General features: G+C 47.8%; 1 protein-coding gene across 1 annotated transcript; it reads left to right on the top strand.

Moving 5' to 3' along the window:
* The first annotated feature begins 10,242 nt into the window (after positions 1–10,242).
* On the top strand, positions 10,243–11,606 carry LOC6550626 (gamma-butyrobetaine dioxygenase). Its single transcript, XM_001978129.3, has 2 exons — positions 10,243–11,202; positions 11,266–11,606. The coding sequence occupies exons 1-2, from the start codon at positions 10,286–10,288 to the stop codon at positions 11,588–11,590; spliced, it is 1,242 nt and encodes a 413-aa protein (XP_001978165.2). The 5' UTR covers positions 10,243–10,285; the 3' UTR covers positions 11,591–11,606.
* The last annotated feature ends 1,801 nt before the right edge of the window (positions 11,607–13,407 follow it).

The raw sequence follows: 13,407 nt of genomic DNA, 5'->3' as shown, positions 1-13,407 counted from the left end.
GGCTCGCTTTGGCGCTATTGCCTTGTGCATACACTGCGAAAAAATGGTGTCGAAGGGCGTAGATTGCTTATTGATTGGGTGCAGCTTTGAGTGCTCGAGTGTACGTGATCATCGCAGCTTCCGTGTCATGCACTGCAAAAAAGACAGCATTACTCTACGAACTGAAATGTGAGCAATGCGTTTTGGTGCTCAAGCTAATTTTACTTAAAAAAAGCAAATATAAATAAATAAATAAAATATATAAATAAACAATAAAATATATAATATATATATATATAAAATATATAGTAAATATTTCACATAGAGGTGAAATGTCAACTTCCCCTCTATATGTCAAGATATATTATAAGCAATTGAAATGATATGATTGATTCGCAATGCAAGTAAGACATGCCCCATTTCTCGCAGTGCAGCCCGGGGAATACGTGTGCGTTGACTCACATTCGTGTTCCTGTTTCTGATTCTGTTGCTGCTGCTGCTGCTGCTGCTGCTGCTGCTGTTGCGCTGCTCGGTCTGCCACTGGAAATCTCGCTGCGTCGGCATCAAAATCAGCATCCACACAAAGTCGCATCACAATGGGATGTTGGATGTTGTATGTTGGACGTGGGGGCGTGGGGGCGTGGTGGGTAGGAAGGGGGCTTGTCGGTGTTTAGCCTAATTTGTTGCGCTTCCATGGAGCCATTCTGCCTGGGACACTCGAATGGGATTTCCAAATGGGGATCAGGAGTGTGCAGCAAGAGGTGGGCATAAGAGGCTCCAGCTCCAACTCCTCCTCCAACTCCTCCGATTCCTCCTCCAACTCCAACTCCTTTGCTCTTTGGCAACGTCACTTTTTTTAAGAACGCAAGCGGCTTTGATGTGTGATTTGGTGTTGATTGATGGGATATGCAAAGTTTGATTGAAAACCGATGGTGTTGATGCGTGTGTGCCGGTAGCAGTGTCTCTGTAAATCATCGAGAAAATTGAGTTTCCAAAGTAGAAACTTCGATTAGTTCCTGCGGAGTGGCTCTTAAGCGGATTTAGTGGCTTTAAGGACGGAGTGCATCTGCTGCGGCTGCGGCTGCCGTCGAGGATTACGACTCACTTAGGTGACTTGACAATGATTTTGATTTCATTGGATTTGTTCCTTGCTGCTGGCCCGTGTAATCCAATTCGCAATTCGGCTCTGGCTCCATGAATTTTTCATCGCCCGCCGCCGCCTAGAACATTCTGCGCTGTAATGGCAAATGAAATACATAAACAATTTATAAACATGAATTATCACAAAAACGTAAAAATGATAAGGAGAAAATGCCATCACTCAGCTGCCGCCCGAAGAAACCAGGGGCGCCGTGGCTTTGGGGTAGCGATTTGTATAAAGCGTTTGTTGGGGGGCCAATGTTGCGGCTCGTCCTATTTTCTGTCGTTTTTTCCACATAGATACTTGCTTGCTCCCTTTGTCTTCTGCGGAGGGCGTGTGCGTTACAAGGCAATAATTGTGGCAGCAAAGTGGGGCAGCAAAGTGAGTGTGGGGCAGCAAAGTCCTGAGCGTCTCGAGTGTCGCGAATAAATGTGATTACATTGCCTGCAGGAGTCATGCTGCTCCTGGCCGTGATTTGTCAACCTCCCACTCATCTGCGATACATTGTTCCCGGCCCATAAATAAGCAGCTGGAGCTCAAGAAGTGGGCGCGACCAGCGGATTTATTTAAACGCTTCGAAATACGAGTCAGCACGCAACATTTGTATCTGCAAGATGCGTCTTCTGCACGGGTGATGGAATTAGTCGGCCAATTGGGTGCCCAGTTATTAGATTTGTATATATCATCATAAAAATGAAATACCATCGAATGTCTAACCTTAACAGATAAACCATCTTACAGCGATATATTTATGCTATATCTTATTCTATACGAGTCAGCACGCAACATTTGTATCTGCAAGATGCGTCTTCTGCACGGGTAATGGAATTAGTCGGCCAATTGGGTGCCCAGATATTAAATTTATATATATCATCATGAAAATTAAATACCATCGAATGTCTTACCTTAACAGATAAACCATCTTACAGCGACATATTTATGCTATATCTTTTTCTATACGAGTCAGCACGGCAATGTTTGTATCTGCAAGATGCGTCTTCTGCATGGGTAATGGAATTAGGCGTCCAATTGGGATTGAATTTATATAAATCATTACCAACTATGCAGCAGAGTGTAGCCCTACTATTATGTTATTACCATTTGAATGTCTTACGTTCTTACAGCGATATATTTATGCTATTTTTTATGCCACATCTTTCTCTGCCAACTTCATTACGAGTTCATTCTGCCCCTTGCAGTTGGGATTGCCCGTTGGGCATGGAACCCCTGGCTGAAATATAACGACTCATAATTTGACGCCACCATGAAATCTGTAATGTAAAAGTGGTCCATTATCCTATGTGCTCCTTCTCAGCCACTCATCCTGCGCTCATCGCTTTTTTATTGTTCTATTCTGTTTCGTTTTTTCTTTCTTTTTTTTTTGGTTTTTTGAGGTGTCCTGACAGGGCTGGTGTTTAATGGAACAAATATTGGAACTGCTCCACGGGGGTTGCTCCGGGGGGTGGTTTCACGACGACATCCAAGCCGAGTTGTCCTGGCTGCCCCATTTCATAGGCCATTGACCAGAGTTGGCCAGTCGATGGTCGGTGGTCGGTGGTCGGTGGTCGGTGGTCGGTGGTCGGTGGTCGGTGGCCGGCAGCTGATTAATTGGTTTTCATTCCAATCGCCTGGGCAGCTCGCTCTGGCTATCAGGTATCTGGTGGGGATTCGGGCTCAGCAGCCCAGAGTTCCAGAGCTTCGGAGCAGCGGAGGCAGTGGGCCGCAATCCGTGTCCATGTGCTGGCCACGTCCTGTTCGGCTGCTCACTTGCATGCGTTTTTAATGCGTTTATTAATTACATTCTGGAGCTACGGAAATCGCACGGCAGCAGCGGCAAAAAATGTTTTGCAAGAGGCTCAACAATGCGTAAGTAATTGTATGACCGGCAGAAGGGGAAAAGGCAGAGTTTTCCTCGGAAACATTTCAAGAAGTCCGTCTCTGTCGCTCGCACACTGAGCGAAAATGTTGGCAATGCACAACGAGCTGGAAGGCTTGAATCAATTTGGGTGTAGCATTTAAGTTTACGAGCATGTCATTTTCGAGGTGTACCTGGCCTTTGTGCCAATTAATTTGCGAAATAAAAGCATTTATCCGTCGTCCTGCGGAGTTCGTTAATTATCCTTGGGCATGGGCAGTCATGTTAGGCATCAGCGGACAGCGGCGCCGTAATTGCATGTATGGTGCATATGTGGGATCCTCGAGAGTGGACGGCTCATCCTTTATTGGCCCATATTTCAGGGCCGTTAGTCCTGCGCATTTTCTTATTAATCGATTGGCCTTTGGACAATTGCTTGTGCGCCGGCTACTGCGGCTGCCAGTGGCTACCACTTTTTGTAATTGAATTGCAGTCGGAATTCGCCGCCTCCTTTTTTCATAAATCAATTTTAATTGCTGGTAATTATTGGGGAAACTTTTTGCGCTGCCTGCCATCATTAATTGCGCTGAAATTACTATCATAATCGCTTTATTTCATTATTTAATACATCGTTAATGAGCGACTGGTGTGGGCAGCACTGCGATGCGTTTGAGGTGGAAATACCTAATTAAAGCAATTGTATAAATCGCAGAACCGCCTGAGGCACTCGGGCCTATTGTTTAGTGGTTCAAAGGGCGGAAACTGAATTCACATACTAGTGTCAAGAGTTGAGATACATATGGAAATTGATTTTTCTCCCCAGCAGCCATTTGTTATTCCGCATCATATTTCAGACTGGCTTATCCTCGTATTTGCGGTGGAGAGCACTTTGTTACTTCGATTCAGTTGGAAGATCGCACGCATCTTAGAGGCGACGTGAGTAAGTCACCCCACTTGTAGTTGGCCCATTTAAGGACCCTCGTAAAGGACAGAAAAGGGTACGAGCGCCATTTCCTGTGCACTTCTAGCTGGCCAGCCCCACGCAATTCACATTTCATATTTTGCGGCAATTTTCTATTACATTTGTCCGTTTCCTGGCCCCTCGTTTGGGTCTCGGCTTGGAGCTCCTTGGGTTTCTCCGGTTTCTCCGGTTTCCTCGGTTTGCACTCGTACTTGCCCGCTGCTGCTGGGCCATTTTATTGTTTTTTCGCTTCTACTCATAACAGAACTGGAGTACAAATGGCCAAGTTTATGGCTGGCCCATTTCAATTTCATGCAGCTTGACCACATTTACAGCATCCTTCTTTGCCAGTGGTCACCCATCCCACTCCATGCCCACCTCCTCGGCTGCTCGAGGTCTCCACCTTTCACATCTGCCTGTGCGAGGAAGTATTCTGTACTACAATGTAGGATAAATAAACTTATACCTTACAAATAAAACACATTCTGTCTTGGGCAGCTGCCAACCTAATCCAACGATCCACATCACCTCTTATGTCTTTCGGAAGAAAATTTGTCCAATTCGATTTTTAGCTGATTGCCACTTAAGTTACGAATTCAACAAGGTATGACCTTTTAAATTCGGTCAATTCTTACAAAAGCTGTGCCTAAACAACTGATTTTTTGCTTACTAAATTTACAGTGCACGACTTTTATAATCGGCATACTTTTTTTTACAGTGCACCTACTTCTAGTCTTTCATATCTTGATTTCACTTGCATTATCACATCTGATTATCAAGAAACTTGACTCGTTTCAATTTTTAACTCGAAAACCAGCCATCCGTGCGAGTAATGGGTATCTGATAGTCTATCTTGATTTTTCCCCATGCCCCTTTAGCAATTTCTCAATTTCCAGAAGAAACTTGAACACTTTGTGCCCTGGGCCCCAGGAGTTCTTCAAACTGTGAGTATCATTGACCTTTTATGGCTGCCCTTTTCGGGTGGGGGTTTTTCGGTGGGCGGGGTTGGTTTCGGGGAAGGGGTGGGGATGGGGGTGGGTTCAATAGGCGCAACAGTTGCAAGTAATGCGGCGGCAGTCCAGAAAACTACCTTAAAATATAAACAAAACGGGGCTATGCGTGTGTGTGAGTGAAAATTAGAGGAGTGGGCGACGCTGGATTTTCGGGGGGATGGGGGATGGGGGATGGGGAATGGGGTTTCCAGAGCGTGCCAAGCTACGTGTGAAAATAATGAGCAGGCATGCCAAACACAAAGGCTGCGGGGTGGAAGTACAAACAAAAAATCGGGGAAAGAGCGAGGTTTTTCATTGAAAAGTGCAACCGAAATCCCTGGAAAGTTGTTTTCGAAACTCTTTCGCCTGAGCGAGTGTGTGTGTGTGTGTGAGTATGATCCATCATTCAGTGGCTAAACAAACAAATCTGAAAAGAAGCAGAGCAGAAGCCACACTGAGAAAAATGAAATCAGTGCAGACTGCGATTAAACTGCCTTTTGTAAGCCAAGAAAACGCTGGAAACGTGTAAAAAGTAATAGATATTTAAGACTTTCCTTGGAAAAATCGCAAACTTTTCCCAGTGCAGCAAAGCTGAGGCATCAACGTTAATTTGTAGACGACCGCGTTGAAAATAAAAATTAATATATGCCGCAACACGTTCCAACTTCCCATGCAGCACTGTACCGACTACAGGCAGCATTCAAACAGAGGTGAAAAGGTGGGGCACTTTTTGTTGATTTTGAGCCAAAGCAAAGCGTAGTTGGAAATAGTTTCCATTGAAAAATCGCAGAGAGCGTAACATGCATGCAGCCCAGCTGTGTTTAATTGCGGCTTCAAAAAATGGGATAATGAATATCCGCTGGCGCAGCCTTATCAGCACTGTGACATCCAGCGGAGTGCAGTTGCATTGGCTGGAAACTTTTGGGCAGCCACGCCCCATTGCCCACTAATTAAGTGAAAGGTTCGTCGGCTGGCTCAGCGAGGTTAATTTGATTTGTATTCCTGCCACTTGCCGGCCAAGCTGCAGACTGCATTAAGCGCAGGACCTCGTCCTCGTCCCCCGTCTTGTCCTTTTTCGAGACAGGACAAAGCTGTAAACAATGCGCAAACAACTCCTCGAGGAGTGCCGCCCGGAATGAGCTGTAAAAATTGCGGAGCAGAAGAGGGATATTTAGACGCGGCTTACCGAAAGCTCAGCCAAGGAAAACAAGATAACAGCCAGCAGACTGGCAAGCATGTCGGTCTCCTTTGCGGGGTGCGGAGGGGCGAATTTTCCGCCGCATTCGCAGGGGAGCGTGTCTTCGTCTTCAGAGGACAACGGCTGGCAGGACTTCCAGCAGACAATGTGTAAACTATGCAGGCTCTGCACATAAATACACTTATGCATGCGACTGGCTACATCTGCGCACAGGTCCGACATCCGGGAAAATGGGGAAAATGGGAAAATGCGGTGGAAAATCCGCTCTTAAGACGAATGCGCTAGCTTGGGAAATTAACAGGAACTGATCAAAATCGATGTTAGCGTGCCATTGGCAGGCGTCACACTCAATTTTATTTTCAGCAACCCAAATAAAAACCGATATAAGGCGAATTTCGCTGTAAGTAGGAACTTGCTGCTGATTTTAAGACAACACGAATTTTCCGTTCATTGTGTTTAACCTGGAGCCGGAGTCTCTGGCAAGGATTTTGCACTCGCCGGAGTTTCAGAAATCCTGCGGCACCTGCCAGGCAGTTCAGTGCCGGAATGCGCCACCACTTGGTGCAGTTCACCTCCGAGGATCTCGGATGACTGCCAAGTCGGTTGCACTGTTGTATGGATATCCTGCTTGCCAGTCCGAATGTCTTGGGCCATGAATTGCATTCCCTCTTCCCTGCCGCATTCGTAATGAAGTCTCCATTGGAGCCCGAAAATGGGATTTACACATACCTACTTGCCTGGCTGGAGAATCTGGCCTAAACCGGTGTTTGTTTGTTTGCCAACTGTCTGTCTGTCTGTCTGACTGTCTGGGCTCAGGGGCAATAAAATAAGCAGCCAAATGAAATGGCTGCAGACATGGCCATCTTGGAGGTTGCTGCAGATGCCACCTGCAAAAGGCTCGTTTCCGCCGAAAAGGAAAAATAGGAAAAGCGCAGGAGATATATGAAGCCAGTTGGGCGTCAGTCGCCCAGGGATTCATCCTCCATTTCTCGCGCTCCACGTGGCAGTGTGTGCATCTTGGCCTGTCGCAAATGGTGAAAATATTTACCAATAGCTCCTGACCATGCCGATAGATGGCGCCGGCGTTGCCCGATTCGAACCTAGGACCTCAAACCTCAATCCTCCTTCCCGGCGACTGTTAACGAGTGGCCTTTGAGCGGCACGTTCGTGTTTAGACTCTTAACACATTTTTTGGTCCGCTGCGAGCCTTGCTTCTTACCCGACTGAAGTGCAATCAGCAGAGGCAGCAGGAACAAGGAGAAGATCCTGTGCAGCGCTGACAGACTATGCGATACCCTCTACTGGCTCTACAGACTGAGCACAATTTACTGCCCCATTTAACAGAGCTTTTGTTTGACTATTGGTAAGAGCAATACGTTTTTTTTTTTTCTTTCTTTTTTTTAATTTTTTTTTTTTCTTTTTTTTTCTTTTTTTTTCTTTTTTTTTCTTTTTTTTTTTTTATTTACAATCTGTAACTATATACTCAAAGAGGATACGTAAAGAGGATTTACGACCCGTTAAGCCCGCCGATCAACTGGATCGCGAATAGTTCCGCTGGCTTGGACCCGGCACCTCTGCCTGCGTCCTGTCACGTCCAGCAGTGCACAAAATACCCTGTTGTCGGGCTGACGGGTATCAAAACGCCGGATCTCGGACCGGCGGACATCAGCCGCACGTACAACGTTGTCTCGCCCAGACAGTTTGCAAACAGAGACCCACCCAGTCACCCGGCTAGTCCGAGTCCATCCGCATCCACATCCACATCCACATCTATATCCACACAGCCATCCGGAACCCATCCTAATCCATCCGACGTGGCCCCAACCCCCACCAACTATCTTGCCCCATTGTTTTCCGTTCGCAGCGTGGAAAGCCAAAAAGCTTTCACTGCTCTCCAGTCCCTGCGTCCGGTTGGGGGATTCGTTCTTAAAGATAAAAACTACTGGATCAGCAGCACTTAATTACATGAAATGAAAACTGTTAACATTTCGGACAAGGAACCGGGATTCGCCTTAAGTGGGCGCATGTGACATGATAATCATCGGCATATCGAAGGGGTCTCCTTCTCATAAAGCTGAAGGACGCTTCTCGCATCCGGCGATAGCAACCTCAAGGGTCGTCACTGTTAATTGACCCAATTGCAGGGGGGTGGGATTGGGTTCGCTACTGGGGAAGTGGGAGCCGCTGGTTTTTTGGGTCCAGAGGAGGCGTTGACCTACAAAACGACGACAACGGCAGATGACCAAAATGGGAGCCTGTTGCTGGATGGCTGCATCGCATAACTCGTATAATCTGATGCGATTTTGAGATTTGTGAAGCCAAACAGAAGGAGCAGCAGGCGAGCGAGGGGAGTTTTGGGGGTGCCTCGGTTGCTTTTTAAAATGCAACAGTCGCCAAAGTCGCCGGAGGAGGAACAGCAGTCGAGTGCCATAAAAGGGGCTAAAGTACAAATCGTTGTCACATGTGAGCCGCATTTTTATGGCCGCCGGCTTGGGAATTTCTGCAACATTTCCAAAAGCCTCCGCCGGCTGGAAACGCGAAGGCAGCCTCGCATGAAGAATTTATTGTCCGCGCTAAAAATGGTCAGGGCAGGCAGACAGTTGGGCATTCGCCGGACCCCTGGATCTCCGCTGGATGTCCACTGTCCACTGGCCACTGTCCACTGGCCACTGGCGGCCATTCGATTAAGCTGCACCTGCACTCGAAAACCAGCTCACTTATCGTTTTTAACATTTGAGCAAATCCTACGTTCGGAAACTGCGGAAAAACGAATCGAAGCGGATGCATAGTACGCATTTCGAAATGATTTATTAAATGCTTGCAGATATCTAGTATTAATCCAAAGGGCTTACAAAAAGACAACAAGTTGATTGAGCTTCGAATATCAAACATTAAGTTATTACTCTACATATGCATTGCTCTAACACACCACTGATTTTCCCCAGTGTGCCTCCCACTGGAGCCCCTTTCGCGTTGCAACTGCTCCCATTCAATTGTGCAACAGGTCAGCTTCGCCGCAGAAGGTGCTGCAATTTTTATTGCTTTCACGAGAATCGGGAGAGGCCCTTTAAAGGCTTTTAGCCCGGGGAAGCTCAGGTTCGGGAATGGGAATGGGGATGGGAACGGGAATGGGAATGGGCCAAAAAGACCCGCAGGCGGACAAAGATGATTCAATTGATTGATTGATTGATTGACCGCGCGCCGCAGCAGCGGAAAACAGCAGCCGGTGGGGAAAACTGACTTTCCAGCCGCTGACGTCAAGCAAATCGATGCTGGGTGGCACTCAAGACTCAGCTACAGTATGCTAATGCAGCCGCCTGGCTATGACTTATATGCAGATTCAGATACAGCTACAGCTACAGCTACAGCTACAGCTACAGCTACAGCTACAGTTGCCGATTGACTTGCAACTTTAAATTAGCGAAATTGGTTCAGAGCTAGATAAATTGAATAAGGGACTCTGCTGAAATGTTTGCGATTTGTGCCACAATCTGCGCAAACGAAGTTATCAATGCGACAGCAAATTTAGCTGCCATTGAGCGAATTTTACACTTATGAAGCAATAACGAAAAGGATTGGTTCCGTGAACTAAGAAAATGTTAAATGAAATCTGTTAAATGTCACAGATACATTTGAATAATTATGTGTTCTCTCTTCGACTCTCTGGTCTGTCTTATCTCTAGCTCTTTCCACTTCTCCGTAGTATCTACTTTTAAGTGCTATAATTAACAAGAAATCTGGCAGATGCGCTCTCACACGGGAACTAGTTTATTGATAACACTTTGCTCTGCGCCAGGGTCGTACGGGAACTATTTTAAAGGGGGTCTTATCTTCAATTGCACATTGCGTAGTTCAGTGCTTAAATTAATAAAATTAATTAATTAATTAGCACGCCCAATGGGCTGAATCAATAGAGAAAAATGACGCAAAGAAAAAAAAAAAAAAAAAAAAAAAAAAAAAATAGTGCTTGCAGTACAACATTTTGTTGGCACAGTTTGCCCACGCCCCTGCTTCATCTGGAGGCCCACTTGGTGTGGCGACGGCAGGCAAAGTCCAAAGACCCGATTTAGCTGCTGATTATACCAAACCACTCAGCTTTCTCCGGCGATTCATTCGGCATTTGAGTCTCGAGCAGTGGGCACACAGCGACTACGTCGCCATGTGGGTTCCGAGGTCACTGGGTCGCTCCCTGAGTCAACTGAAGAGCATTGGTTCCGGGCCGTTTGCACGCCAAATCAGCGCCAAGATCGTGAATGAATCGAGCATCGAGGTTCAGCCGGAGGCGGATGGCAAGCCTCTGGTTTTCCCGGGCATTTGGCTGCGTGACAATTGCATGTGCGAGGATTGCTTTCACGGCAGCTCCAAGTCGCGCAAGCTGGACTGGGATAGCTTCGACACCCGCATCCGGCCAGTCAGCCTGCGGACAGATGAGCAGTGCCAGGAAGTGCTGGTCAAGTGGAGCGATGCACACGAGAGCAGATTCGCATTGAGGTGGCTAAAGGAGCGGAGTTTCGAGCCCGATGCACAGCAGAAATACCTGCGGGAGTTCTACAGACCCACAACTAGAAACTGGGCGGGCTCGGAGTTCCAGGAGATTGCGCGGCACTTCAGCTACGAGGAGGTAATGGCCCAGGACTCGGTGCTGATGCAGTGGCTCCAGGCGCTGGCCGTCTACGGGGTGGCTCTGCTCCGGGGAGCGCCGCTGGACGAGGGCGTGGTGCGGCGACTGGCGGACCGGGTGGGCTTCATCCGGCGCACCACCTACGGCGAGGAGTTCGTGGTGCAGGCCAAGCCGGGCGCCCAGAACTTCGCCTACCTATCGCTGCCACTGCCCCTCCACACGGATCTGCCCTACTACGAGTACAAGCCCAGTGTGAACATCCTGCACTGTGTGGTCCAAACGGACTCACCTGGCGGCAGCAACATGCTAGTGGATGGCTTCCATGTCGCCGACCTCCTGCGACGCGATCATCCCGAGGACTTTGAGCGGCTCAGCCGCGTGGTCATCGATTGGAACGACATAGGCAGCGAGGATGGCCGAGAGTTCCACAACATCTGGCGGGCACCAGTCATTTGGTAGGCGCACTGACTTACTGGCTTAACTCACCTAATCCACTTTCCGCTCCTCCCCGTTCGCAGCTTGGACGCCGAGGGGCGCTGCACGCGGATCAACCACAGCGTTCCGCAGCGGGACAGTCACTTCAACGTGCCGCTCGAGGAGGTCCTGCCCTGGTACGAGTCCTACGCCCGCTTCGTGCGCCTGGCCATCGCGGACAGCCACGCCTTCAAGACGCGTCCCGGCGACGTCCTGACCTTCAACAACATTCGCCTGCTCCACGGACGCACTGGGTACGACGACTCCAAAGCGAGTCCGCGCTACATTGTGGGCGCCTATCTCGACTGGGACATCATCTACTCGCGCCTGAGGGTTCTGCGGAAGCGCTTGACTGCGAGTTGCCAATAAAAAGAGATGACATATTTTCCGAGCCATTTGATGTGAGCTTCTCATTTGAATAGTTGCCCCACCGCCCGGCGGGTTTTTCTCTGCTTTGCCAGCAGCCACATATGCTCCAGAATCCAGAATCCTGGCATCCTGGCATCCTGGCATCCAGCAGCCGGAATCCTCCTAATCCGGTTTAGCTTAGGGCGCCAATTTCGGCAGTTAAACCAGCTCGAGCGCAAAAATGAAAAGTTGTAAAAAATCGCGATGATCCCGGCGCTGAAAAAAGTCGCCAAGTTGGGTGGGCGGCCAAAACTGGTGGGCGTTGGGGAAAATGTCTCGGCTTATTTGCATCGCGGCATTGCCTGACAAATCGTTTGTGAAAATGATTGACGTCGGGGCTTTAGGGGTATAAGTGCGTGAAAAGGGGCGGGGCAATGCCAAAACAGGCTGGGCGTGCCAAAAAGTGTACATTTCCAGGGGGAACCGCTTAAAATCCATCGCACAGGCACAGCATTTTATCTTCTCCAAACAATCTTCGTTTCTGTGTTCTACACATTAATCTTGCTTGCTCAAATAATAACTATCAGCATAAGTTATGTATTTTAAGTAATTTTAGCAATACGTATTTGCTATTGCTCTTTAAAATACTACCTCGGAATATATATTGAATTTTGAATTTATTTAATAAAATATTTCCCATAACTAAATAGTTTTATTGTCACACATCATTGCCATTCGCAGAATTCTCACGAGAATTTCGTTTCTGTGCAGTTTTTGCCCTTTCCTTGTGGAAATCTTGTGGAACCTCAGTTTGGAGTGCATTAACCTTAAAAGCGCGCAATGAGTAGCCCCTTAATCGCCCAACACGCGTCTCCAGCTCCTCGAGGTGCCAGCTCTCGGGATCCTCGAAGTGCCGGCTGAATGGGGCAAAAAGAAAGTACTTGGGACCCGGAAACGTTGCCGTAAATGGTGCCGTTACCGTTACTGTAACCGTGCCCTTACCCTTGCCAGCGGAAAATGGGAAATCCGCCGCCTGCGGCTGGAAAACTTCTATGCCAATTTCCTTTTAAATATTTTATAGGGCCCCATTATGCCTACTTATGTCTTGTTATAGTAATAAAATAAAATTTAAAAGTACGCGTGGGCGGGCGGGGGGCGGGGGGCGTGGTCTTCGGCGGAGATGGCGAGCGAATTGTTAAGAAAAATATGAAAAGTCTGCGGCAGCAAAACTCGACGACTCCCAGCCGCCGGCAAACATTTCGCACAACAGTTACAACTCCACATCGACATCCACATGCCCAGCCCCAATTTCCCTCGTCCTTCAAGTCCTTGCAATAACAGCAACAGCAACCGCCAGTGGAAAAGCGGAAAAGCTCTAAGCCAGAGTGGGTAAAGTGGGGAAAACCCTTGAACAGAAGCAGCGGCGGAGATTTGCGGTCGAAATTCGGCTGTCCTGGTAGAGTTTTGACCTGCAGTAATGGGCCACATCCCTCGGGAGTTGTAAGTACCGAAAACTAGCTATTAATGGGTAAGTAGTTCCAGAACTAGAACGTCTAGAGCAAGTGCAGCCCAAAAGTATGCCGCAATCTGTGGCAAGCAAGAAGTGTCGCATACTTAGGGGAAAAGTCTTTCTAAAAATGAATGCAAACGTAGGTTATCTTGAAAAGGGTTGGTTGCCTATATAATATGGAATTTAGCTGCGAAAAAGATTATGAACTTGCTTATACAAAGCGAGTAACTAAGCAGATTCAATTGATCTGCCTAGCTGCGGTAGTGCATTTATCCTTGTAGCCAAGTGAAAGCATTTCCCTGGCAAAATGCTTGTGTGTGTTGGTATG

Source organism: Drosophila erecta, unplaced genomic scaffold, assembly GCF_003286155.1.
Source record: "Drosophila erecta strain 14021-0224.00,06,07 unplaced genomic scaffold, DereRS2 tig00000126-arrow-pilon, whole genome shotgun sequence".
NCBI lineage: Eukaryota > Metazoa > Arthropoda > Insecta > Diptera > Drosophilidae > Drosophila > Drosophila erecta.
The sequence above is the reverse complement of the archived record's forward strand: the minus strand, read 5'-3'. Positions and strand labels throughout refer to the sequence as shown.

Excerpts from the sequence above, each read along its gene's own strand:
- LOC6550626 (XM_001978129.3), top strand. The coding sequence starts at position 10,286 with ATGTGGGTTCCGAGGTCACTGGGTCGCTCCCTGAGTCAACTGAAGAGC. Across the intron at positions 11,203-11,265 it reads TGGCGGGCACCAGTCATTTG|CTTGGACGCCGAGGGGCGCT; the intron begins GTAGGCGCACTG and ends CCCCGTTCGCAG.